Here is a 27185-nt window from a genome sequence, read left to right on the forward strand (position 1 = left end):
ATTTTAGAATACAGCGCTAATCCAGTATGCAATGTTACTGTACCTAACTACTAACTTCCTGCCATTTTAACATGGACTACTTACCCTCCACACTTTCTGTCTCCTAATTCATTACTGCTCTATAACAATATTTTGCCTTTCACTCCATGACTAACTACTTGCTCAGCAGCTGTTTACGCAAGTCACTGAGAACTCGTAACTGTCAGGTTACTGCTGATAGTCTCGAGTTCTCTCCAGTGCTACCTTAACACGTCTCTCCTGGCAGTTCATTGTTATATATACACAGAGACACACCATTATTCACCATAGTAAATCATATACAAACATATATGAAAACCAGCTGTGAAGAAACATCTCACCACATGTTATGCTCAAAAACCTTAGAAGGATCAGTTAAAATCCGTGATCCAAGTGGAACAGCTGGTCGTCTCGTACTTTGGTGCCTCTGTTGCATCTTGCTTTTCCTCAGACATAAAGCAGAAAGCCTTGTAATGAAATTCATTTTGTTCAGAGACCTGAAAACAGAATTAACTCAAATTACAGTTTTGCTGTAACTTAATTGTTTATGTCACTTTCATGAGAAACTGGTCAAATAATCAAGCACCAATATCAACTTTAGTAATAATATTTTACTATAATATCAATTTAAATGCTTTTCAGAAAGTAGTAACATCCCTTCAGTGTGCTGAAAGCCCAAATAATCCCAAAGTAGGCTGCTGGAATTAAACCAGTTTAAAGATAGATTATTTGGTATCATTTCAAAGTCCCATTAGGCAGGGAAAAAAAAAGAAAAATAAATATACAATAAAACAATAAACCAAGTTTGACATTGTACCTTTAAGAAGGCAAGCAAGAAGTGATCAGTAAAGAAACCACTTGTTCTAGTGGGTACACACTGTCATTGAGATTGACATTTTTCACCCCACTCACTAGGTAACCATCTTCAAAAGATTTCATTCTAGAACTGTGACTGTAGTTTTAAGCTTTTAGAGAGGAAAGGGAAGATTTTATTTTTTTAAAGTGTAAACATTACACACCAGAAAGCCTTCCAAAATTTCTGCCATGTATTCTCCTGATCTCTGTTTAATGCCCTCTTTGAAATGAATGATTTAAAATGTTAAATTTCTATTCATGCAAAATTATAAAGTACTTGAGATTCTTCTGTTACATGTATAATTCTGTCTTATACTACTATATTTTACTTTACTTGGAATCTCTTCATACAGCATTAACAATAAAAGATAACAAGTGCGCGTACCTAGTACCAGCATTTTGTCTTCTAGGGGGTTTTTTAGTTTGGTTTTTTGGGGGGAGGTGGTTGGGGGTTTTTTTGTATATTCTTGTTAATGTAGGCTTTCTAGGAGATGAGTAAAACGAAATACCCCTCCTACTACTTTTATCCTGATGTGCCTTTGTTCTTTTTTCCTTCAAGTGCTCTGCATATGACTTCAAAAATTACTGTAAGTCCTATTCCTGCTCCCCTCCCCCCCACAACTGTTGCTTCTGTATAAACCACACATAAAAATTTAATGCACTGGAAATACAAAATGTAGTTACAAAAGAACAGGCATAGTTTAAATACAGACATTATTAGAAAACATTCTGTGTGAATTGGTTACAAAATGAAGATTTTTATCTTGAGGAAAATAGTACTATTTAATCACAAGTCTTATACTGTGAATAAAAGAGATTAATTTGTACACATCAATACCAAGTCTGACAAAGGAATGACTTCAATTAAATGAACAATTCCTCATTTAAGGTGTACTTTTGAATGAGTCATGCTTTAAAAAGGGCATTGTTTATTCATTTTAAGCCTACAGAAAAAAAAAGAGGAAAAATATTTAAATTTCTTTTTATTCATCAAAGATTAAATAAAATGGAGTTTGCCTTTTGGCTGTCAATGCCAAATAAAACCACTGGTAAATTTTGGCTGCTGGGACTGCAATGTTACCAGGATACAGGGCATCGCCATACAGTGAAAATGTAACATTTAGTGATATTAAAAACTTAAAACTTCTTCTAATTTTAACAAGTTTATTATGGCTTTTTTTAAAAATTAGTCTCAACAACTAAACCAATTCCAGTTTATACTTTAATTACTACTAACTGTTCATGCTTTGGTTTTGAAAATATGTATGCAGTTTTCATAACAATGCATAATTGCTAACATACATGGACTATTATGAAATTATAATTATGAGACATGAAAATTAACACATCATGACAATTTCTGCAAAATGTGTAATTTACATAAGGGCAATGTTCTTGAAAACAAAAACAAATAGCAAAACCCCCCAAACCACAATCTGATCTAAAATTATTATTAAATTATAGAAATGCCTGGATAAAGATTCCATCATTACACTGCAAACTGTTTACAAATCCTCTTCCTCCTTCAATCATTCAAAAAGACCTGAGTTAGTATCTTGCATTTCCTGTGCCAGCATTGATATTCAACATAAAATACAATGATTCAGCTGCTAGGCTAGTCACATAATTGTTTTTGGCTTTCTAAATATCTCAGTAAGAACATGAAAAGATGCACAGATGGGAATTATAGTCAGATGACTAAGATGATCTTGCATCACTAAAATCCAGAGATGCAGCTCTTTTTATAAGAATGCGATCCTTTGGGTGATAATTGCACAATTTTAGTTGACAAATTCTGAAACATCAAGAAAATGCAAGGAGAGCGGGGTAGGTGGGGGACTGAAGTTTACTGTTGCATCCAGTGTTAAACGTGAAGGAACTCCTTGGAGATATGCATGTATATCCCTGGGAGTTAGTGTGATCCATAGATCATGAGATTAATGGGCAATCTGGCTACTAAAAGTTCCAAAAGCATCTAAATGGCTTGGAAGCCTAAACTACATTTTCAGAAGCGAGTCAATGCTCGATTGTTTCACTAATTGATTTTGTTAATGAAACAGGCAACCACCCTTTCTCTTTGTCAGATAAGATGATCATACCCTGAAGCCATGACAGCAAGAAATGTTGTCTGAAAGAGTTAGGAGTTATTTCCTTGTTTGGAGCCACAGTCAGGAAGGCTTTAAGTTTTGTTATTAATCAAAGCAATTCAACCTTCATCATTAAGGATATTATCATGAAACTGACTTATATTAAAAATGCCTATATTTTGTGGCAGCATAACTATTTTTCAGAAAAATACTTTAAAGAAACAACACTCTTGGTACCCATGCTCAAAAGCAACAAGGAAGATTCCCCGCCCCCCCTCCCCAGGGAGCACTGCCTTTCAGCCCTAAGAATTTTTGTCATTGTTACAAATACAGATCAGGTCCTCAGTTTGGTTCAAAAACTTTAATAAAACAGCCTTAAAGCTCCTCCCTTCCCCAAACAATCTAACGCAGCACCTTTAGTACAGCTTTTTGAAGGTGGACATACAGAAGAAAGTATACACATCAACTGACTTGAAATAATACATTTCTAATTGATGTTGGCATTAAAACCTCTGAGCAGTCACATCCACAGAGGAAAAACTAAAGACACAGGAGAAAAGAACTGTTCCAACCTTGTTTTTTAAATAGGGACTTACACACCAAAACATACATAAACCATTTCACTGATGAGTACAATCCTTGAGAAGTATCAGTTCTGAAAGACATGTCTGAGGGGAAAACAACAACAAAACCCAGAACAGAAATAACCTGTCATTTTTGTCCAAGAACCCAGTTCAATGAACTTATTGGATGAAAATATTTTGACATTTGACTGATCTCCAGCTACAAAGCTAACAACTTTTTCCATCTCCAATCACTAAGCCTACCTGTAGAGCCTCCATTACAAAGGAAAAAATATAGGCTATATTAGGGAGAGTACGTGCAGCTTATGTTAGATTTCCAGACAGAAAAGTATTGTGGAAACAATTGACTTCATACAATTATGTCTTCTGCTTGGCAGCTAGAAGCTTATCTACGCAACATTTGACAATTAATGCCCAATACTCTCCTGTAAAGTGCTGCTGATTTATCACCAAACGCTACCAGAACTCAGAACACCTTACACAAAACAGATGCAAGTGGCCATCGTGGATACTGAGTGAAAAATTCTTCGAGATAATAACACAGAAGGTGTAACTATGAATTACCAGTGGTTATTTTTAAAACACATATGTATTAATATTTCTTAATATTTCAAATTGGGGGGTGGGGGGGAGAGGAGGAGGAGAGGACTTTACTATCAAGCAGACTCATTCATTAAGTGAATGCTAAATGCTATTCTATGCTACCAAGTGACTAAACATGCCCTCTTGGGGCTTCATGATTAGTCTTTCAATGATATACTTAAAAATCCCCCTGTGCACATTTGAAACAATAGGATATTTCGCAACTTTTCCAACTCAGCAAATCTAAAACTCTCAACTGTTTTTCCTTCTCATGCATCATCACCGGGAATGATGCAGGCTCCCTGTGGGCACACACCAACTTCAGTAAAACTACTGCAGAGCACTGACTACCAAGGGGAAAAGAAAAACAAAAAATTATTTTTATTTATTCTGACTCCTGTAGAGACAACGCAGTTAACATTGGTTAAAAAGCAACAGCAGATAAAAAACAAATAAACCCCATCAGATATGATTTTAACCACATGTACGGAAAAGTTGAGTAAGAAGAACCTGTTCTTACACCACCTGCCAGGTAGCCTGTTAAAAAGTCAAGCAAAGAGGAAATAGTTTATACAATGGTAGAGGGAGGGAGAGAGGGAGATAAGACTATTTATTGAAAACATTTACTTGAATCACCATACACCCAGGAGATCAGCAACAGTACATTATTTAGGATAAAATCATGTATGTAGGTACTATATCAGCACTTCTAAAAGTAAGAAAGCAGACAAAGAGCTATTAGGGACAAGCAGAGAGCTGAAAGTCCTCGAGGGTTTAAAAAAATATTATTTAATTCCCTAATTTTTTATTCATTGAGAATTGTTTCTCAGCCACTATTCTCCATTTTGATACTCCTGTTGGAATTATTCTGCTATAGAAACCATTTTTGCAATATCTTATAAAACTACAGGTTTTATAATTGTATTTTTATTCTTTTATTTTTAAGAAGCAATCATACCATTGCTATAGAAAAGGGAAAATGTTCTTCAATTGAGACTATGAACTGCAACATTAATTCTTGTTGGCATATGATTCTATTGATCTCGGAAGACAGTGGAAGCAAAGAAAGCTTTCTCTGCAGTACTGAGGGAATCAACTGTAACAGTTAATATGTTTTTAATCTAATGAAGACAGTTGAAAAAAATGCAACCAAGGATAAAATAATGGCAACTGCAAGAGCAGGGAGCCATGAATGGCCAACAAGGAAGAAAGAAACAGGTTCCTTAGAAATATAGATGTATTTTATTTACTGAGTCTTTAATCAATTAATGTGAACATGAAATAACTAACAAAAGCATTTTATTTGAATTAATTGTATGGATAAAATGTGGAGTTTAGTTGCCACAGGTGACTGATGTAATTTGTCCTGTCCTAAACTAAACCTGAGCTCCTATTTCTTTTTTCACTTGCAAACGCAGGTGATGAAACATTCTGACAGAAGCTTGTAAAAAAATGCTGATTCAAGAAAATCACAGTATTTTTTAAAAAGTAACAATTCTGTTGACACTTCAAAGATTCAAACATTTTTATTATTTTTTGAACATTGAAAGATTTTGTTTTGATCAGAACAAGTGTTTTGTTGAAATTGCATTATTACAATTTATAATAGAGGTGTTCTGACTTCACTATCAAAGACTATTTTGCCTTAAAAATGAAGCTTCGATAAAGTATTTTAACTGAATTCAAAACACTTCAACTTGTGAAGAATGCTTTCATTCCAACTGAAGCTAAAACTATATTTTGATATCCTAGAATCATTCTTGGAATGGAATTTCCACTTTTGTACTGAATCTATTTATAGTAACATTTTCAGTGTTATTTATTCTGCTGTTCCATGTTTGTAACACCTACTAAAGGCACACTCAGAAAGTGTAATTATAAATATTATTGACTGAAATAATTTGAATAATAGAAATTAAGAAGATACCAGTCACTCCTAGTACAAATTTCCTAAATATTGCATAACATAGAGGAAAATTCATAAATAATTCTTTAGGCTAGAATCCTGCAAATACCTGTACACTTACTTAACTTTACAGAGAAGTTGGCTTCGCACATATCAATGAGTGTTTGTAGGATATGGGATTTAAATACTCAAGTATTCTGTGCAATCTTTACTTTTTCCCCCTATTTTCCCCCTTTTTCCATGAGTTAATTCACATCTTTTCCTGTTATTTATACAGCAGAATACAACACAAAACTGATTTACTAAATTAACCTGTTCACAAGTTTAACATCAAGAGGAAGCCATCAATGTTAAACATAGCTCAGAAATAAGGCTTCCTTGTTAACCTGTGCACCCTCTGCTGGCTGGTACTTACGTAGGAAGGAAAAAAGAAAAAAAAAAAAGAGCTGTGTTGACTTTATGTGTACTTAAACATACACAGTAAACATACATTTAAGTCTCCAAATAGATCTTTCGATCACTTAAATTGTTTTTCAAACCTATTTTCCACAAAATACTGAGCATGTAACCATATTGCCCAAGAAAAGATGATTTGTCTCAACACAAACCACATTTTTCTGTTTAATAATAGAACCCTGCCCCATCAGCTCTGACGTCACTGGCAACATTGCAGATCCACCAGACAGTACGCAGAGCATACTGTCCTAACCCGCTCTTCGGAGGAGCAACTGCAACCATCGTGTTTTGTGTGTTTAGTTCACTTCAACCAAATAACTGCAGAGCACCAGAAAATCACAGGAATCTGTCTTTTGTTACAGTATCAGTGAAGATTAAAGGTTCCGCTCAGAGATCCTGAAGAACACACACAGAAACACATAACAGATCAGCAGCTTCCACATTACCCCATTTGGGCGCCTGGCCTCTGGCAAGGAAGTGAAACGAGTCCTTCCACAGACTTCAGTTGCTCTGCTGGCAAGTAGCCGTTGATGATGGCGACAACTTTTGGGACATTGCTCTAAAAATATAAAAATGGAGCGTCATGCATCTCAAGAAGTTGCCGTTGGCCCTGGAGTTTTACACAAATCCTTTAAAATCACACACACACACAAGTCCGGATACACTCCACTCAACGCAGCAGTCTCCAAAATCACTCGTGGTCGATGCCACAGGCACGCGGCACCGCTGGCCACCGGCACCCGCCACCGGCACCCTCCCCCGCGCCCCGCGGGGAGCATCCCCGCTCTCCGCCAGGGGGCGCCGCCCCTGCCGCGCCCCCCCCCCCCCCCCCCCCGCCGCCCAGCGCCGGCGGGCTGTGCTCTCAGCAGGCAGCGATGAAAAGAAAGGAGATAGAAGTTCCCACTTTTTCTCAGCTGAACTACCGCTAACAAAACTTTCCTGCCTTTATTTTAAATAAAGGCAACGGGTAAAATAGTTCCATTTACACGCCCCGCATGTCGATGCGCACTGCTTTTACTTCAGTCCCTTCAGCGCTGGGAAAGGCAGCGGAGCACGGCCTGGGGCAGAGGTCCCGCTGTGCGGGCGGCTCCGCCGGTACCGGCGGGCCACTACTGCTGGCGGCTCTCACCGACCCTCCTCCTGCCCCGCGATCCTTCGTGCGGCGTTTCACCAGCGGCAACGCTGCAGCAGCCACCGTACCGGGAGAACGACCCTGCTCCCGCCCGCTGACTGAGGGTACCCACGCGGCCGCAGCGGGCTGCCGCGGGGCATGGCGGGGGATGTAGTCCGGCCGCGCCGCGGAATTCCGCCCGCCAAAACTACAGTACCCAGCGGGCCGCGGGGGGAAGGCGGTGCTGGTGCTAGGCTGTTGTCGTCTGGTGTTTGTTATTTAATATTGGTCTGTGATGGCGGGGGAGACGCGGTAGGCACCGGGCCAGGTGCCTACGCGCGGCCGCAGTTCTGGCCCCACCCCGGAGCCCTGTCGGAAGGCCTCGGCTTGTGTCTCTCGGGAGTCAAGACAGCAAGGGGCTGTCCGGGCCTTTTCCCGCTTCGCTTCACTTCTCGCCAGGCAAGGCGGGCGGTGAGAGAAATCCAGCGCGGGCCCGGGCCCTGCAAGGCTGCTCGCCCCGCCAAGAGCGGGCCGGAAGCGGGGGAGAAAGGCGAGCCTGCCCCGAGGCCCAGGAATGTGCCCGCAGGCGGCCGCCGGCGGGAAGAGGGTCGCCTCCCGGGCGCCCGGGGCTCACAACGTCTGCCGTGTCCTCACCCGCAGGGCCCACGGCTTTTATGCCAGAGATGCCGGTGTCGCCCACAGAAAAAACCTGGGACTGCTCAGAAAGATAATATGTCAGGTAATAGCGGCGCTTCCCGGCGCTGGCTGCGCCCCTGCGTGTACTGGCTCCCAGCCGGGGTGGTCTGAGCGTCGGTCCTCAAGCCAGGTGCTCGAGAAGTCCCTGGTCACGCTGGCTAACAAGTTTGGGGAGAGAACGGCTGCAGTTTTCCTGGAGAGAGTTACGAATGGCTACATTTATTTCATGAGGCTCAGACCTAGAAACGTAGAGAGGACTGTGCAGTGGCAAAGCTGCAGAAGTACTTGTAAATCTAATAATCATGTTACAAATAGTCTTCTATGAGATTTTATATCACTTATTTCTTTGCCTAAGGTGGCTTAATATTTAATACCAATATTAAATTCATAGCGGTTTAGGGAGGATCAGTGTTAAATTTGAATGTAGTTCTCAACAAAATAAGATAATCGGCAGAGGTCTTAAGGTAAACATACCCCTAATGTGTCAGTGAAATTCATGTTACAGAAAAAATAGGAATTGAAGAAATTACAGACTAAAGTGAACTTGATTTTTTTTTTTTATCAAAGCGATTATTGCTCCTATGCAGTAGTTGATGGAAATGCATTGAAAGTGAATATGTGGAAGTAAATTTGCAACTGCGTTATCTTGCAAATATCTTCACTGGAAGTCAGCTAAAGTGTGCACTTATGCAACTAGATCAACGGGCACACAAGGTTTATTGAAATAAAAATGAGTACATCTGACTTAGGCAAATACTTATTTTTTGTAAGACTGGAACCTTTGTTAGTGGTATAGACCTCCTCATGTCTCTTAAGATATGCAAGAAACTTTGTGTGCAGTTTATTCCATTAGCATATCAGGCACTTTTTGCAAATAACTGTAAACACGTTTTTCTACTTTTCACACAAAACACCAAGAGCAGAATGGAGTCAGATGTTCAGTAAATTCAATTACATATAAAAGAGTTACGTGCATATTTACACTCTGGGGAGTTTTGTCCTTGATTTTAAAAGTTACCATTAAAGTTTAGTTCTCAGTTTTAATTCTAATGCAGGCAGGTTAATGACAAAATATTAATTACCAATGCTGTCCATAACAGCTAATAAAAAGATCTTTTAAATTGGTGCTTAATAAACACAAAAATTCCCTAAAAAATGGGGTTTGTTTTTTAAAAAACAAAGATTTTCCTTTATGTATTCAACAGCAAATGTTCAATTAAAGTAAATTATTAAGCTGCAGGAGGCAAATTATTTTCCAAAAGCAAAGTTTGTTACAAAAACCATTACTGTCTGTTTCAGGAAAGTACTAAATTCAAGAATGTTTGGACAACTCATTCTTTATCTCCTATTGCATATGAAAGAGGAAGAATTTACTTAGACAATTACCGGTGCTGTATTAGCAGGTAATGAATTTACCATTAAAAGTTAGCCTGGCTTACAGTTTTAACACTGTCACTCTGTTTTAGACATGTCACTAACTCTACTCATCCAAATAGCCCTTGTGAATTGAATAGAATTTGCTTATGAACAAAAAATAACCAGGTACATAAATCTTTGATAAATTACAATCAGATGCCCTTGTGTCTAAATGTGACACCCGCTTTTGTGAAGGAAAGTCTGATCTTACTGGTGCTGCATAACTTCAGCTTTCAGAGCACTTTCATAGCAGTGAAAGATGATCAGCATTTTATAATTTTGCACTAAAATGTTAAATGAAAGGTCTGGTAACTAGCAGCATGCTAAAAAAATGTGTCACAAAATCAGCCTATCTAACAAGCTTGGTACTATGTCTATAAATTCTGCTTTGAAGAAGTAAATTATTGTTCATGTAAACGTACAGCGTGCTGACTATTTGCTGGTTTTTTTACTGTATTTTGCAGATCAGTTCTCTGATCTGATGTACTCTCCTGTTCCATTATCGGCTGCAGAGGTACAGCTTGAGGGGCAGCACAGGGCAGGGTAGAGGACGGGAAGCCCTGTGTACACCAGTCCTTGTCCTTGCCCGTCCCTCTGGTGAGGGAAGTAGCAGGGACTTGGAGAACTGTGTTGCTGAGTAAGGTGTGGTCAGAACAGTTTTGAGACAGTGTCATATGATACACAAAAGATAAATTACTCTGTCAGTGTAAACCCCTGAGAGTTAATTAAATTAACCTATCACAGCAGAGATCTAAATCCACTTAGGAGCATTTTATTCCTACATTGTCTGAATGCTTTCCAGTACTGGGTTAACCTGTCCAACATCTTTTGGGTTTATTTTTGTCTCATCCTCTCCATGAGGGGAAAACCTGTGCACAGTACGAAGCTTTTATTCTAGTAGTAGGGGTTTTTTAAAAGTAGCTGTAAATGATGCCGCACCTTTATATTATGGAAGGCAACACTGGAAGAGCTTGAGGGGAAGATTCCAGGGGATCGTTAGTTTCTGGAATATGCTTTCTTTTTACTACATATCACCGAAGTAAGAATGTTACTATTAAGTTTGCTATTTAAAAAAAAAAATTAAAACCAAAATAAAACCACAACACCAAACCACAAAATACAGAGGTTAGCTTTTAAATATTACATTATGCCAACTATTGTTTATTAGGCCTTAGTTTGAGAGCAATTTCAGGTTATAGTTACAAAGTAAAAATAAGATGTTTAGATTTCTGACCTGCCTAAAGAGAAGGCAGGATTTATAAAACTGTATGAAATGACTTGTTGATAGAAAGTTGTTTATAAAGTAGACTAATGATTAGCAATCATTTTCCTCCAGCATTGCACAAGAGCCAAGAATACTTTATCAAAAGCCAAAGTGTTCTAAGTCAGAAAAAATAGAAGATGCTTTATTATTGGAATGCCCACTGGTAAGATTACTTTTTCCTAGAGCATTGTTGTGCAAAAAACCAAATTAATATATTTTAGTGAAACATATTTAGAATAAAGCATTCTTTCCCTGCAAACTATTTTCTCAATTTTTTAATGGAGTTAGGTCATTTAAGGTTTGCAACGTATGCTTATTTATTTTGACTGAACATTTAGAGGTATACTTCTCTGAGTTTCTTAATACCACATTCAAATGCTTTTTTGTGAGCTTTCGTGGAAGATTTTACAAATGGTGCCTTTATGCTTATGCAACTAACTAATTCCTTACAACATGAATTCTGTTTAATTTTTTTCTTTATTTTTTAATTAGCAAGGGCAGTAGGTGGGAGTTTTAGTTTTTACCAGGTCTGTTGACATTTAAAAAAAAAAGCAGCTAAACTGAAGACCCATTAAAGCAACTCTGCTCAAAAGCCGTTCTGCTGTTTCTAGCTAATAGATTATATAATTTCCCTCCTCCCTGAGGAGTTTTTCTCTCATCCAGTGTCCACAGAGCTTAGGAATATTAGCTCCATCCTTGAGGTGCCTAAAAATTAAGTAGTGTGAATACCATTCTTAGCAGTTACTGTTGAGTTACCACTGAATGTCTTATTCTGCAATACTTAAACAATTGTCTCTTCAAGACTGGTATCAATAAGCAGTTATACTTCATTTTTGCAAGGCAAGGAAGTTTTAAAATGTTTCTTTTCTAGAAAAGGTAACTGCCTTGCAGAAAGTGTGACAACAGATTATTTATGTGATAGTCAGATGACTATTTGGCACAGACGTGAGCTTAGAGATCCTGATGTGTTTAGCAGGCAGCTTTCCACCTTTAGTTTTCAAGGAATGTCTATTAACTTTTGTTTTCTTGTTATTGTGTCAAAATGTTATGTATACTCCTGGTACAAACTTTTTTCTGATAACCTTTTGTTATGTAGGGGGAAATGCTACCAAGTCCATCGGACTATAAATCTTCCCTGATAGTCTTGACAGTGCAGAACTGGCTTCTACGTCTCTCTGCTGATAGTGGAGAAATACTGGAAAAAATATACCTTGCCGGTTCCTGTTGCAAATTCAGGTATTAAACATTGACTAGGCTTTACCTAATTAACAGTCATTAGTACTATACTGGAGAAAGGGAATTGTGTTTATTTTAGTACTCTCCTATGCCTGACTTCAGGTTTGTTAGTCTAGCACATTACCTGGAGTACTGTTCCTGCATGCTGTTTCCTAGAGAGGAATTTCAGCAGCTTAAGTATTATGGTCTCAGATTTGGTATCAAATTCCACAAAAGCCACAAAAAAATAGGCTACTATTGGCTTTTCTCTGACAATTTTACAGCCTTTAATACTGCAATAGCAACTTACCAGGAGAGGACCTTTAAGAGCTGTAAAACAAACTTCACAAAACATAAGAAAAATACGTTTAAGCCATTTTTAACTTGCAAGCATTCTTTTCCATAGGGTAGCCATTTTGCTCTTTAAAAGCAGAGCAGTTACTGCTTCTGATAAACTTCATCTTTTTTTAGTTCTCAGAAGAAATATTTCCTTTAGGCTGAAGGATAAGAAAGCAGTGATTTGTGAAGGGAAAGAGACAAATTAAGGTAGTGAATGTTCATACTTTCAGAATTTTTCTCACAATCCTGTGTGAAATAAGCCACTCCTAGTTCCATAGGTTTTGCATTATTGCAAACAGCAAACATCTCGGGCAGCTCTCTCGAATCAGATACTGAACAGTTTGCCTGGACACAGGGATTTGCCTAGTTATGGTAGATTATATTTTATGTGAAATAATGTATTTATTATTAAATGTTTTTTAAATGATTAAGATAGACCTTTCTTGTCACAAATAGGTATCTGAGCTGGGATACTCCTCAGGAGGTAATGGTTGTAAAGTCCTCTCAGAATAAGCTCCCTGCAGCAGCACGGCAGGTAAGTTTGTTGAAAAACTGTCATTCTTAAATTTTTACAAAATTGATCAAAAAAATTTACAAGGACAGAGATGGAGACATTATGCTTTGTTATTATGGCAGAAGATGAAGATGTCCTACTGTTAATAAATGCCTCAAGTATAATAACTATATTCAGTATTGTTGTTCCTTCCCAGGCAGGTATCCAACAGTCTGTATTGTTCTATCTTGCTGTATTCCAAGTTTTGCCTCTTTCATTCATTGGAATGCTAGAAATAAACAAAAAGGTAAGTTAATTCCTCTGTTAATCCTGATCTGTACTGTAGTTGTATAAGAGGCATAGTTTAGGCAATTGTCCCAGAATTTCAGATGTCATACAGCTCGTAAAAGCATAGTGCCCTGAAACATTGATTTGTTCTTGTGGCTGATAGGAGTACTGGGGGGAAGATTCTTAATTCACATGCTCAGAAGAGAAAATACAAATGCATTCTGCTGTTGGGTTACTCTTTGACATGTAGAAGGACTTTAGCGTTTACTTATAGCAATCATAAAAATTAGGGAATCCTAAAGTGTTTGTACACTTCACCTCTTTAAAGAAAGATAGATGTGCCTCTGACCCACTCCTAGTAATAGTCTGTGAATTCTATATGCAGTTACAAATTTTACCAAACTTGTATTATCATTGATACTGAATGGCAAAATTTAAATGTGTCTTGCTTTATCAGTCAAGAGCAAACAACCTTTCTGAGGTCAATTTGTGACCTGTAAGTAAGAGTGTACGTGTTAGGAAACCTCAAGCCAGATGGCAAGTTTTACTGTTCTGGTGAAAAAACAAGTCTATTTTAAGTCAAGAGAGCTCTGGATACAACTTGTAAATGGAACAGTACAAAGATGCAAACTCTGTCTTCAAAGCTCTGTGAGCTACAGTCTCATTTGGGGTCCAGAGGGTTTTAGCTGGTGCTGGGTTGGGTTGAGGCTGTAATTGAGGTTGGGCTGGCAAGCAAAGGAGTTGGGTTAAATATTTTTCATTTGGGCCCATGAAAGTTTAGGGGCACTGTTTATTGTTCTGTTCAAAATTAATATTTAGGACTGGAAAAAATGTTAGCAGTATCAAAGGTATTCTCAATCTGGTTAGGAATGGCATGCCAGATTCATCATGGTCCTAGTAGGCGAAACACCTAAAAGAGTACTTCTTCACTTGGGCCTGTACTGAATATTCACCAGAGTAATTGTTACAGCTAGGAATAACGTCAGTGCAGAATTTGGGATTTGAGAATACACCCAGCAGAGGAAGCAACCAGTGAATGCAATGCCAAGCCTGATACAGATCAGTGGAACATATCTGTTAGATTAGAGTTAGGGTTATTGTTCCAAGACTGCAGAATGCATCTAATGCATCACGTTTACTGAGATTGTACACCACAATAAATTCTGAGTCCAGACTAGCTAAGGTCTCAAGGATAGGAGAGGTTAGGGCTGGAAGACTATTAGAGTTTGGGTCTGGAAGACACTGGAACCTAAGCTAACAAATGTATTGAGAAAGAGCCATAAGACTAAATAAAAGGCAAGGTGTCAGGAACGAATGTAATTTTGGGGACCAAACTGATCACAAGATCACTGATAAGTGTTAAGATTTAGGAGTATTACAGCTTTTGGATTTCTTTTTTTGTTTGTTTTAAATTGTTTTTAAGCCCATTTTAACCCTGTTTTAATTGCTTTTTCACATAATGATTCAGATTAAAGAAATAAAAACTCTACATTTCTAAGCATGTCTATTAAAAAAACCAACAAACTTCATGTGTTGTTATTCATTAAATGTAAAGAATTAGCTTGTTGGGTTTTTCTCGGTGGAGATGTGTTAAGTAGTAGCACAAATGAATACTGCACAATTATTAAAAGGGGTAAGTCAGCTTCTCATACATGTGTCTAATTTGAATTCAGAGAGGATCCTGTACTCTGTGACAGCTGGAGAATGTAGTTTTAGTACAGCTGTACACAGTCATAGAGCCATGATTAGGCTAGTATTTTACCCTGGTGATGCAGAAAGAACAGAAGATCTGAAATCAGTACTTTTAGATTGAGTTGTTAGCTTTCCTAACATTCCTGTGGGATGTTGGGTAATATAATCTATTCATGTATGATAATAACTGGGTAACAGGATATGAAGATATACTGAGAATTGGTTAGAGAATAAATCTGCTTGCAGAGTATGAGTAATCTAACCTCAGGTGTTACTGCAGTGCAAAGTATTATAGCAACTCAGCAGAACAGATGAGTTACAGAAAACTTCATGAACTAAAACACTGATTGTAGGGTTTGGTCAGAATAAAAAATTAAAGCAATTGCAAAATTAAGGACATAATGTCAGTATTTTGCATTGTCTTTCATTTATTCCCTAACAGAATATTTTTCTCTTCCTTTTTTTCACAGATATTTGGCAATAGTGTGACAGATGTTGCTGTTTCTAATGGAATTCTGATTGTAATGTATAGCATAGGTCTGGTCAGGCTCTATAACTTCCAGGCCATCTCTGAACAGGTAATGAAATATGAAATTTTTCGTACAGTCCATGCTATTTTGGAGCAATAAACCATAAATATCCATGTAATGCCACACAGGTAGACAGGGAATGTGTCAAAGGATAGAGTTCTTGCCTAAATCTATTTACAGTTGGAAGATGCAATGGGTACACTATCAGAAAATTCTACCCACACCAGCTACAGGTGGCAAAACGTAAGAGATACAGGGTCAGACAGGCACTTCAGCGCTTGTACAGAGGAGCTATGTAAATGCTAGACCAGGGTGTGCTGCTCTTCACACACCTAGTCTGTAGTTACAGATGAGCGATAAGGCTAGAAACTGATGCGCATAGAAGATTGTTTGATCTGAAACAGAACTGCAGCGAGACTTTTGAGTTTATATTCTTCCAATCAAAAATCAAATGTTAATTCAAAAATAAGACTTAAAGCTGTATCTAACAAGATAAAGAATGCAATAGTAACAGAGCAGTAAAACTAAACAGCAGGTAAACATGCATCAATAAAGCTAAATTGTTCTGTGTTATTTTAGTTCATGGAACAGCCATTTGATTTGGGACATGAATTCAACTGGAATGGTCAAGTGGGAGTTGTAGGAAAGTATCCATTTGGTCTTCCATGTAACATTAAAATAACAGGTATTTATGATCTTTGTATTATCTTGGCTGGTGGCTTTTATGGATTAATTATGACTTATTTCACACCAAGAAAAAACATTAAAATTACTGTATTTGTATTGTGCTGTAGCTATATTTCTGGGTTCACATCATAGTAAAAATGTGCTTTATTTCTAATTACAAGAACTTACCTAGAAAACTAGTACAGCAACTAAGCTATTTGAGAAACTTCATAAGCAATGCATGAAGCAGAAACCCCTTCCTTATTTGTGAGACAGCTGCTCTTGGGAAAGAGGAAGGGCTAGGACAGCTGTTAGTAACACCCAGAAACAGTATACAGTATGTAAGCAAAAGATGTGAGAATGTTTAATCTAACTTGCCAAGGGAATTAAAGGAGACAGAATATAATTTGATATTTTGATGTCAAATTTTGATATCAAAAACATTTCCATTTTGATAATTCTAATTTGTCAGCAATGTACCAGTTTCAATAAAATTAATTCCTGAGGAGAGAATAAATTTTCTATTAAAAACAATTCTTATGCCTCAAATCATTAACTTATGGATGTTCTGCTTTATGTAATGACTTTAATTTCTCTGAAACCAAACAATAATTTTTGTTGGTGCATTTGAGATTAGAATTTGGTGCTAAGAATCTTAATGAATGTCCAAAGCCTGATACTTTCTTTAAGACTTCTTTTTTCTTAACTTTAAAAATACATTCTCCTAAGTTCACACTTGAGGCACTTCCAAAAAAACCTGAAATAGGAGTTTTCATCAATATGAAATAATGCATACTTTTATTTCTTTAATTTTGAATGTTTCTGTATTAAATGGTTTTAAAGGTGACTGTCCACATAAAAAATGCTTTTGATCTTTATGTTCACAGTGTCAGATAGTAACAGGCAGATTTACATAACAGATCAGATTTACATAAACCTGAGGAAATAAAGATAAAATACAGACTTAGTGAAGGCTTTCAGTTACAATGCTATGTTTTATCAAAACAAAGAGATAGGCTGCTATAATTGATGTCTCAGATTCTGCAAAGGGAAATTTCTCTTCATTTTCCTCTCTGTCTCAGTCTGCAAAACCACAATTTCATGTTAGGGGCCCTGTGGAAGACATGCTGTGGGAGCTTTAATAGGAAGCCTATACCAAATTTGCTCTCATGTCTTATAGATCAGTCTAGTTTTTACGTTTGAGATTTACAATCGGTGTACTAGAGAAAACATTTCTGATCTTGAATTATATTAAAGAGTTTGTGGTTACGAAGTTTTGAACTCATGAGAAACATTTGCCATGGTTGCTCTTTGCAGATAGTTGCATTCCTGTGGGTTTTGAGCTCTTTTAAGAATGCAATGGTGGACTGAAGCCACCTCTGTAGCCCCCTCGCTACCAAAACGTTGCCACACAAACCAAATACATCAATGTAATGTAATGCTTCAGTGAGTGAGTTTTTAACAGTTTTGGAGTTTACGCTTGTATTTACTATAATTTAACTACGTGTAATTTTCCTGCTTATTTAGTCCTAGCCTCCCTACAGAAATTGTGTGAAGGGATGACAGTTATTACAGTGCTGGTTTTATGGTGTGTTAGGTACCCAAGAGGAGGTGTGTAGGGATCAAAATTTACAGCCTACCATGTACTTACCACGTCATTTACAGCTATTGACTGGTAAGGAATTAGATTTTGGTCACAGTGGAAGGAATGGAAAGGTACCTTTGAATCTTCGTTATGTCACTTTTTGAAAGGTCCACAACTTAAAACTGTAGTTTGATTTATTATTAGAAGATACAGTAATTTCATAAAAAAACAGGAAGATACTTTGCTGAGGTTTTTTGTTTGGTTTTTTTTTTAACGTTCAGAACAAATACTTGTTAATGCTGCCAGGAACAACTTCATGGCTTTATGTTTAGATGAGGCTGGAGAGTTTTAAGGAAGTGAACAAAGAGGCTCAACTGGAGATTGAAAACTGGCAATGATAGGGAACAGGACTTGTTGAGCAACAAGAGCAAGTGACACAGAGCAGGAGGGAGGGAGTTTGAGGCAGCAGAGTCACGCTATCACAGTGGTTTGGGTGACTATGGCCTTGCAAATCTTTGCCAAATGAACATAAAAAGAAAGGCATATTTTATCAGTAGCCTGTACTGCTTAGGATTGATACATAATTGAAGTGCATTTAAATCTATCATTAAGTCCATCTACCAGAATTTTTGAGGGGCCTTGCTATATATGCTTTATTTAAAAACAAAAAGTTGATAGGGTAAAATATTAAGAAGTTTTCTTGATTTGTTTTTCATTTCCTGACAAATTTTAATATCAGTAGGTCCTCTGCTTATGCCTCCATCTTCAACATTCTCTACATTTTCAGCAGATGCCTCCGTTTTTATAACCTTTACTTTGTTATATCTTGCACAGAACCTCCCATTTCCCACGTGTTAGTCCAAAAGACAACTAGAAGACAGCCACTTTCCATCTTAGGAAAGACTTCATTTCCATGGGCAGTAAACTAATTCCTTTCAATTTAAATGGCTAAGTTACTGGAAACATGCATGAAGGAAAAAAGAGAGAAGCGCTATGTAAACATGATTTCTGATGTCATGTGACATCTTAGCACCATTGGCTAGGATCTGGAAAATTTTCTAGACTAAACAGGACAAGAACAAGTCAAAATTTGGATGAGACCTTTGGGACACAAAAGTCCAGAAAGAACCTTGTTCTCCTCACAGCAATTCAGCTTGAGTTTTTTAATTCTGCCTGTTTAAATGCCCCTTGTAATTGCAGATTTTCTCCACATTTTGTCAATTTTTTTTTCCAGCACTACTTTGCACTTAGAGCTGATCTTCAGTCTAAAATTGATTCAATTATAACAGCTGTAGAAATTGCTTTTATTCAGCTAGTTGGTAGAAGTTGTAAAGCTCTGTGCAGTCCATTTTGTTCAAAGATGCTTCTCTCATGTAGTACGCAGAAGACCTGTAAGAATGGCATATTACATCTGTATAATTTATCCCAGCTGAACTGAAGGGAGAACTAGGTACCTTTAGCCATCAACTACAAAAATTCCTAGATTTTTATTGATTTTTATGAACTCAGCTACAGATTGCATTCATTGTGGTCCACACTTTTGTATTGCACAAAAGGAGAGGGAATACTCAATTTTGGGTATCCTTCTGCATTTAATTCTGTTAAATTTGAGGTTGCTGCTGTTAGTCTGTTTCCAGCTATTTATCACATTCTTCCCCAAGAGAATAGTGACCCCTTTGATACACTGTTTGATCTGTTCATGTATATGTCCTTTCTCATTCAGATGAGCTGGATTAATTTTAATTGTTTGCTACATCTTTGCTTATCCTGCTCATTTGGAATGAAGTAAGTCCAAAGGTATCAGAAGAGCAGTTCAGCATGAAGAACTGAGAAGGCAGTAACCTTCCACGGGGTATTGCAGATGTCTGCCTGGATGCTAGGCAAGGTAGCATAGCTGGTGCTAGAAAAAAAGATCACAGCCAATTATTTCCATCAGTCTTCAAAAGTTCTGAAGAATTAATAGCTTTATTGGAATTTAGAATTGTAAGGATCAATGGAATTATGATTGTTCTGCTACTAATGGTGTTAACGTTACCGAATATTTGCAGATACCCCACCTTTGCTATTTGAAGTATCTTCTCTGGAGAATGCATTTCAAATTGGAGGTTTTCCTTGGCATTATATCATCACACCTAACAAGAAAAAACATAAAGGAGTCTTCCATATTTGTTCTCTGAAAGACAATGCTTTGGTAATATATTCAGATAGCAGCTTCTCTGAAATGAATGTGTATCATGTTTGTCTTCATCTCTTCTTCTGAGTAGTGCTCGAGGTAACAATACCCTTGTTTTCCAGTGTGATGCTCTCACAGGGATCACCCCGCAGTGTTACATCTGCTATCCAGTGGAGTCGTGTAAAATGTTTTCTTCTGAATTAGTACTGCTTCTGGTACTTCCTTCATCCCAATATAATCATAGCACTGTCAGTGCTACACAGCACTGTATTCTCAGCTTAAAAATTAAGGCTCAAGCAGAATCTCAGAATCTCATTACCTGATTCCTTGCATGGTACCATCTTAATGCACTTCTGACGAGTCAGCCTACCAAATGGCATGGCTAAAGAAACATTGTAAGTTTTAAGAAATTGCAGAATAAGTTTCCTTAATGTTTGTAGTTTATCCCTGATTTGAATCTCTCTCCCTAGAAAGATTTTATTACTCAGTTTAATCCCTCTACCTAGAAAAATTTTATTACTCAGTTTAATCCAGCATTCCCAATTATTTTTGTTTATGTACTATTCATCATATATTCTTTTGCGTGAGCTCTCCATCTCATCTTTTATTTTGGATCTGGATTTTACCTGAAGACACTTCTGTAACACAAGAAGCTTCTAGGCCTGTTAGTTCAGGGTACTTCACTGAAAAATTTCTCATCTGTAAACGTCCTCATCTCTTTTACTAGCCTGATCAAATCAATGACCCACCTCCTATCTCTTATTTTCAAAACAGATCTGTCACAACCATATCTGAGGATCAATTTTGATTCGAAGGGACTTGTACTATCCTTCCTCACCTAGTTTTTTCTACATGGGTTCATACATTTGAAAATCTGAATGATCAGGGTCAGCTAAATTTAATAACAAAAAGCCACTGCAAAAATGCCAAGATTTTGACCAGCTTACAGCTGAAATCACAAGCTATCCCAGGCTTACATGCTCCACAAATATTTGCACAAAAGAGGCTGAGCCTGAGGTTGAAGCTCAAGTCGAAGTTTGTGCTAATGCTTTTCTCATGTCTTGACGCGTCTCATGTCTTTGACACTCAAATTGCTGGAATTGTTGAAGTGTTTGCAGAGTGTAGGCTAAATCTTCAATTTGCTTAGTTTCAGGAGAGGTAGGACCATGGATAGCTGTGGTACAAGGTCATTGCTTATTGCATATTTAAAAAGTTGAAACTGTTCCATGGAATATCTTGAGAATTGGAACTGAGTAGTGTTGTTGTTGTTGTTGTTATTCCACTGCCATTCTTTCTGGTCATGATTAGGAGCAATACTTAAAAACCTTCAGAGGTATGTGGAAAGGAGCTGAGTATTTCCTCTGTAATTGGATCTCTGAGAATTTCAAAATACTAATATTCTAAGCTTTCCCTTCTTCAGGCAAAAAATGGCATCCAGGATATGAAATGCTGTTCACTGGAACCTGATTGGATATATTTCCATCCAGATATGTCAGGTAGAATAATCCACGTGGGACCAAATTTGATAAAGTATGAGCCTTTTTTTCTCAAATCTTATTAGAGGAAAAGTTGCATGACTGCATAAATTCAGTAGTTTGACAAGTTGCAGGCCAAAACACTCATCAAGCCCTAGAAACTGTAAAATTTATTAATTTGTCAGAATCAGAAGTTCTGGTAGAAACATGCAGATTTCTACATGATGAATGTGGGCACTGGCAGGCAACACTAGATTTTGTTATGAAAAATGTTCAAGGACCACTGTTAAAATTCCACTGATAAACAAATTACAAAAATAATTTATTTCAGTTTCAGTTATTTCTGATGTTTCCATATACCTGATTTTTTTAAATTATAAATATAGAAGTGTTGTAGTAAGTGGATTAGAATACATGACTTATTTTGCAATTTCTGTTTCTTTTGTAGAGTCTTGAAGCTTAAGGAAGTTAAAAATGATACAGATCAAATGGAGGTTGCAGAAGATTTTACAATTGTGGCCAACAGAGAAAAATGTGTGAGTTTAGTGTCTGAGATCACAACATATGATTTTGAGCAATACACAAGGGTTCTGCGTATGTGAGTAGTCACTGTGGTTTATGGGCTTAATTCAGAGTTTATTGAAAGACATTCCTTGTCTTCATTGCACTTTAAGCTGTATAAAAAAAAAATGCAAACAGTAACACTTACGTGATAGCTTTCTGAAACCTCCAGTCTTTTCTTTAGTTTTCAGCATTCTTTATGGTGTACAGTGTAACCACGTATCACTGATACCAAACATACTTAAAAGATGGTGACAAATTTCCTTCAAAAGAAGGTGCCACCAAGTGATAGTTGTGTGCATCTCTGGTGTTCAGGTAAGTTGATCATACAAATGTGAGAAATGTTTCAAGTCTCTCATAGCTTAGGGGTTAAGTCTTCGTAAGACAACAAAGACAATACATTGCTTCCAAAAGTCTGTTTCTTTTCCTGGCCGTGCACATCTGTCGCTCCCTTGTGACAGGTTTGGCATTCGTGTAACACTTGATGAGCCAAATCACTGCACTGAAATAACAGAATAATAACTCTGCAGAAAAGGTGAGTACTTTTCTGCTTGCTTGGTGAGCTGAACTGGAGCTGGAACAGAACTGAGTCATCAGTGGGTCAGAAGAATGCAGAAGGGTAGAACCAAGTGGTGAGGGAATGATGTAAACCTCCTGGTAGAAATGAGCTGTTATATCACCTCAGTTGCTTTATGAAGTCTTTTGTGATAACAAATCACAAAGTCAATCTAAATGTCAAAAAGGTTAAAGAGACACTCGTGAAGAAAATTTTTTGGCAGTGCCTGGAACTGCCATTTTGCTTGAGTGTACAAAGTTATGTCTTCCCTAAAAGCAAGTTTTTATACTTTATGAGTACTGTACAGTCCCTGGAAATCAGTGATACTAATTTTGAAGCTTCTGCAGAAGAAAAGTTTGTGTATTAAAAATCTACACTAACTCAGGAATAAAACTTCCATTGAATTCAGAAAAGATAAGCTTTATCATCTAATGACTTGCCATGCTTCCAGGGTTTTTTAGGGTTTGTTTAGGTAACTTTGGTTGCAGTAATAGCAAAGAAATACGGGTTCTAATCCTGTCTGTGCTGTCCCTTTTCCTTTTGACTTCCATTAAGACAATGATACCCCAGTTTTGAATGTTTATGGTGTTAAGCCCAGCGGAAGCAGATGTGGTGGTTTAAGATGCTACTTTCCCCATTTTCTGGAAATAAGAGTTTAAGAAACAAATTGGTGGTGACTTAGCTGTCTTAATTCTCATTCTAGCATCTTGGCTCCAGTCACTTCTGTTCTAAAAATTATGGTAGCTGAGAACCTTTGCCACCTCTACAGGACTGAGAACCTCTGAATATAAGTAAACATCAATAATAACTAAAGCCACCGAGTTCATGAGCCCTCATAAAGAAGAGATAGCGACACTAGGGCCATGCATAGCTAATGAGCAAAACAAGATCTGAGAGACTAAAACAAGGTCAGAAAGCAAAAGACATGAAATAGATACATTGCAAATAGATAGGAAGAAACTAAAATGCTCTGAAGTCTAAAGCTGCTTTTTTCTTTATCTCCAAAGGTGCACAACGCTGTTACTGTAACAGCTTCTGGTCGAGTGGTGAAAAAGCGTTTTAACTTGCTGGATGATGACCCAGAACAAGAGGTAACTGATGTAGTGAGTAAGAGCAGTTTGTGGATTATTTAATATGTTTAGCTAGCCAGAAGTCATTCTTGTTTCAGGTGCAATGGCTGCATATTAGCTGTGTTAATCTTTGAGTCCTTTATTCCTGTTCTGTGGCTGTCGTCGTCGTCTTAACTTCTAACTACTTCATTTCCCCTCTCTCTCAGTCATCTTTTCTCCTTGATTGACATTTATGCTTTGGATAGCCTCTCTTTTTTTAAGAACTGATCTTATGCCCCATGATACTGTCGTAATTCTATGCAACTTCAGTGGCACCGACATGAGATGCTAATGTGACGAAACATTACTCTTCTCGCCATTCAAACATCTCCTTCAAACATTTCTTACAAAGCATTTTATGAAATGAAAGAAACATTGGGGTTTTTTTTTTCTCTGCTTTAGGTTTCTCTAGTCTTTGAGATAGTATCTGCATACTATATTTTTCTCTCCCAATTACTTTAATTAGATTGCAGGATAAGGTATTTACACTTCCTCCTGCTTCTTGAGAGTGAAAACACCACATGCCTTGATGTTGAGTCTTTAAGAGGTTATGAAGAATATTTTTTAGCTCTCTGTCTAGAGCTGGAGCTGTAATTGACATAAGCACAACAGTTAAAATTCATCAGTTTCTGGCAGTCATTTCTATTATTTTTTCTGAGGAAATAGATTTTACTATGATAAAAATACAGGACAGTCCAATATAACCCTTATGGTCTGCAGTTCATTTCTATCTACTTTTTTTTTAAATAAAAACTAGAGTCTGCACACTATGGTTTTTTTCCTGCTGTTACACTTTATTTGTGATTCCAGTAGATATTTTTCCATTATGGAAGAAAAAGACTGGCTTGAATTTAAAGAGTATGGTACCAGGTTCATGACAGTGAGATAGAGGCAATTAAGGCAGTTACAGTCTTCACCTTTTGGTCTTAGTTCTTCACGGTCACATACTCTGTGGAGTGAGAGAGAACTTTGAACAGAACATACAGGTGTTCATGTGAATGGAATTACCCGAATATACCCATCCCTTCAAAACCAGTAATGGTTTTAAGCTACACTGTCTCTAACATGTCTGCTTCAAGAGAGGGCATGGAGTTTAAATATGCTGCTTCTGCCACTTTCAAAGTACTCTTTTCTATTTCCTGTGTGATATATATAAATAACATCTACTTGCACATTAGGATTGTTCAGAACATCACTTTGTTCTCTCCTGTCTTCAGGAATTTTGCTGAAATACATTGGACAACTTGTGTTGGAAACAATGCCTGTTGGGTATCAGGCTGGCAAAGTTTTCTTTATCAGATCAGAAGATTTCCAATTCTGCTTTCATCTGAAAGAAAAAGAGCTGTGCAATTTAGGTAGAGAGAAATGTGAATTTGTGTTTGATTTGTAAACTTGAGGTTTTGTTTTTCCTAAGACATTCAAAATTGTGGACTATGAAGATGAATTGGATTTGTTATCCACTGTGGCAGTTACTCAAATAGGAGCTGATGGAAGAGCTCACCTTGACTTTCATTGTAATGAACATGGGATTCTACTTAAGAGTATTCCATTACTGGAGTCCTGGGATGTGGTGAGGAGAATTCCTGTCTTTTGTTTACGCTAACACTTCCCCATACCCATTTACCTACCATTTTTGGTCAGATTTGAAGCAGATATATACATAGTCTTGCCAAGTGCTGTAGATGAGATTTGTACAAAATAATAATTGGAACTCAAAAATTTTAAGTATTCCATCAAACAGTAGTTCGTTTGTCTGAAAATCTCCATGATTTGAAATTAAGATTATTTTTTTGTTATTGGTTGATTTGTTTGGGTTTTTTGGTTGGGGGAGGGGTTGTCCTTACGTATTTCTGAAGTATTTATCAACTTGAATACTAACCCTCTAGCTAGTTATATCAGCTTAATTTTACAACTTGTAAATAGTCTCACTAGCATAACTTGAACTACTCGTGCATATAATTAAGCATGGACCTCACTGTGAGTATATTTGGAGAGATGTAATGGGCTGTTCATACACTCCAAGTTTAGGTGGACATCCAACTTAGATGATCTGAAATGTTCAGCACCTTTGGCACCTCTTTTATCATTGACTGCATATAGGCAACTTAGGCTCTGAATTGCACTTAGATTTCTAAAACAGCAATGTGGGAAACCTCTCAAAGTTTTAAAATTATGTCTTTTATCTGGAAGAGCTGTCTGTGTGTATTCCCACAGAATTCCTGTCTAATCATGGAGGTCACCAATGTTAAATATTTTTTGTTCCCCCAAGGAAAATGGTATGGGTATTAGCAAGTCATGGAAATGGGGACTGCAATCAGATTTTTTTTTTCTCATTTCAGACTTACAGTCATGAAGTTTACTTTGACAAAGACCTTGTATTACACATAGAACAGAAGCCTAACAGGAGGTTCAGTTGTTACGTTTACCAAATGGTCTGTGATATTGCAAAAGATGATGAATGTTCAAGCCACGAAAAACCAGAAAGAGTATTTTGTAAAAAAGGAGGGAGAATTTTTGAATATATTTAAGACATAAACAGCAACTACAGAGACTTCAATTTGGATGTTATTTAAGGACTTCATACAGGTAAATTAGTCAACTACTGGTTTTCAGGCAGGATTTAATCTTAACATTTTGTACTACTTACTACATGAGGTTTTATTTCCTTTTTTCTCTGTAATATTGTGCACTTGTCTGTAGTCCATAATGGCTTTTCATGTATTCACCAGTTCATCACTAGATGCAGCATTTATGCTTCTCTGCAGCAATTGGATTGAAATACCAGACATCAAGGAGAAAGATGTGGATTTACTGATCATGTACCATCTGCTGCTGTCTGTCTTACGTAGTTTCACCTATGCAACTTTAATACAGGCTATTATTTTTAAAAAGTATGTAAAACTATATAGGATAAATTCTATATGTAGTATTAAAGTGGCAGACTTACCATTAAACCACTTAGCAAAATCCTTCTGTTGGTTTTGTGTGAGAAATAAAATCACTCAGGTTTTCTGGTTGTGTTTGGTTTGGTGTAAAGAGAAGTATTAATAAATGATGTATTTTTACTGCCTTTTAAATATATCTTTATTTATATATTTTATATATATTATATATATATATATGTAAAAACCCAAGCAATTCTCTGGTTCTCACTGTGTCAACAGTGAGGAGTTGTTCAGTCTGAGCCAAAGCTACCAGCTGCTCAGCTGGATCACTACGTGCAGCCTGTCTGATGCACGGGGGTATATTCAGATTCTGCAGAATACAAGCTTTCATTTTAAATTAAGAAACACACAACAACACAACACAGGCTGTAGGTTTCATGGAGGTAAAGAGTGTTTCCAAATGCAAGCCAAAGATGGGCTCAGGAGAGTAGCTCTTGGAGGGATGACCAACATCCCATTTCTCACTGCCATCACTATCCTCATGAGTGTGGTAATTCTAAACCCAAATATTTCTCTTCACTGCAAGCTTCACTAATGAAGTGTGGATCATTCTAGCTGATGGAACAGTGTAGAGCTCTAGAAG

The 27185-nt window shown here is 37.3% G+C and overlaps 2 protein-coding genes across 16 annotated transcripts in view; one reads left to right on the top strand and one right to left on the bottom strand.

Annotated features, from left to right (window-relative positions):
• METTL8 (methyltransferase 8, methylcytidine) overlaps window positions 1-27185 on the bottom strand; it is a 102631-nt gene that overhangs the window by 33087 nt on the left and 42359 nt on the right. Inside the window, exons 1-3 of one of the 13 annotated variants that reach the window (XR_008577550.1) lie at window positions 7689-7770; window positions 6935-7047; window positions 360-515 (exon numbers count right to left, since the gene is read on the bottom strand). Coding sequence is in view for 9 of the 13 variants with exons in the window: in XM_054829320.1 (XP_054685295.1) it covers window positions 360-515; window positions 6935-7047; window positions 7689-7760 (341 nt within the window). In the remaining 4 variants the exon portion in view is untranslated. Of the gene's footprint in view, window positions 1-359; window positions 516-6934; window positions 7048-7133; window positions 7261-7474; window positions 7780-27185 lie in introns of those variants that run through there. The other 12 variants (XR_008577552.1, XR_008577553.1, XR_008577551.1 and 9 more) reach the window with 12 other exon arrangements.
• Window positions 7900-26734, top strand: DCAF17 (DDB1 and CUL4 associated factor 17). Of its 3 annotated transcripts, none has more exons than XM_054829315.1 (14): window positions 7900-8338; window positions 9595-9698; window positions 11048-11138; window positions 12072-12211; window positions 12986-13064; window positions 13240-13329; window positions 15473-15580; window positions 16112-16217; window positions 19832-19974; window positions 21377-21486; window positions 21880-21967; window positions 23556-23639; window positions 25072-25227; window positions 25997-26734. In XM_054829315.1, the coding sequence occupies exons 1-14, from the start codon at window positions 8174-8176 to the stop codon at window positions 26183-26185; spliced, it is 1653 nt and encodes a 550-aa protein (XP_054685290.1). In that variant the 5' UTR covers window positions 7900-8173; the 3' UTR covers window positions 26186-26734. The 3 variants fall into 3 exon arrangements, with proteins under 3 accessions (XP_054685290.1, XP_054685291.1, XP_054685292.1); XM_054829316.1 differs by having other exon boundaries at window positions 26387-26734; XM_054829317.1 differs by lacking the exons at window positions 9595-9698; window positions 11048-11138.

The sequence above is a fragment of the Grus americana genome, chromosome 6 (assembly GCF_028858705.1).
Source record: "Grus americana isolate bGruAme1 chromosome 6, bGruAme1.mat, whole genome shotgun sequence".
NCBI lineage: Eukaryota > Metazoa > Chordata > Aves > Gruiformes > Gruidae > Grus > Grus americana.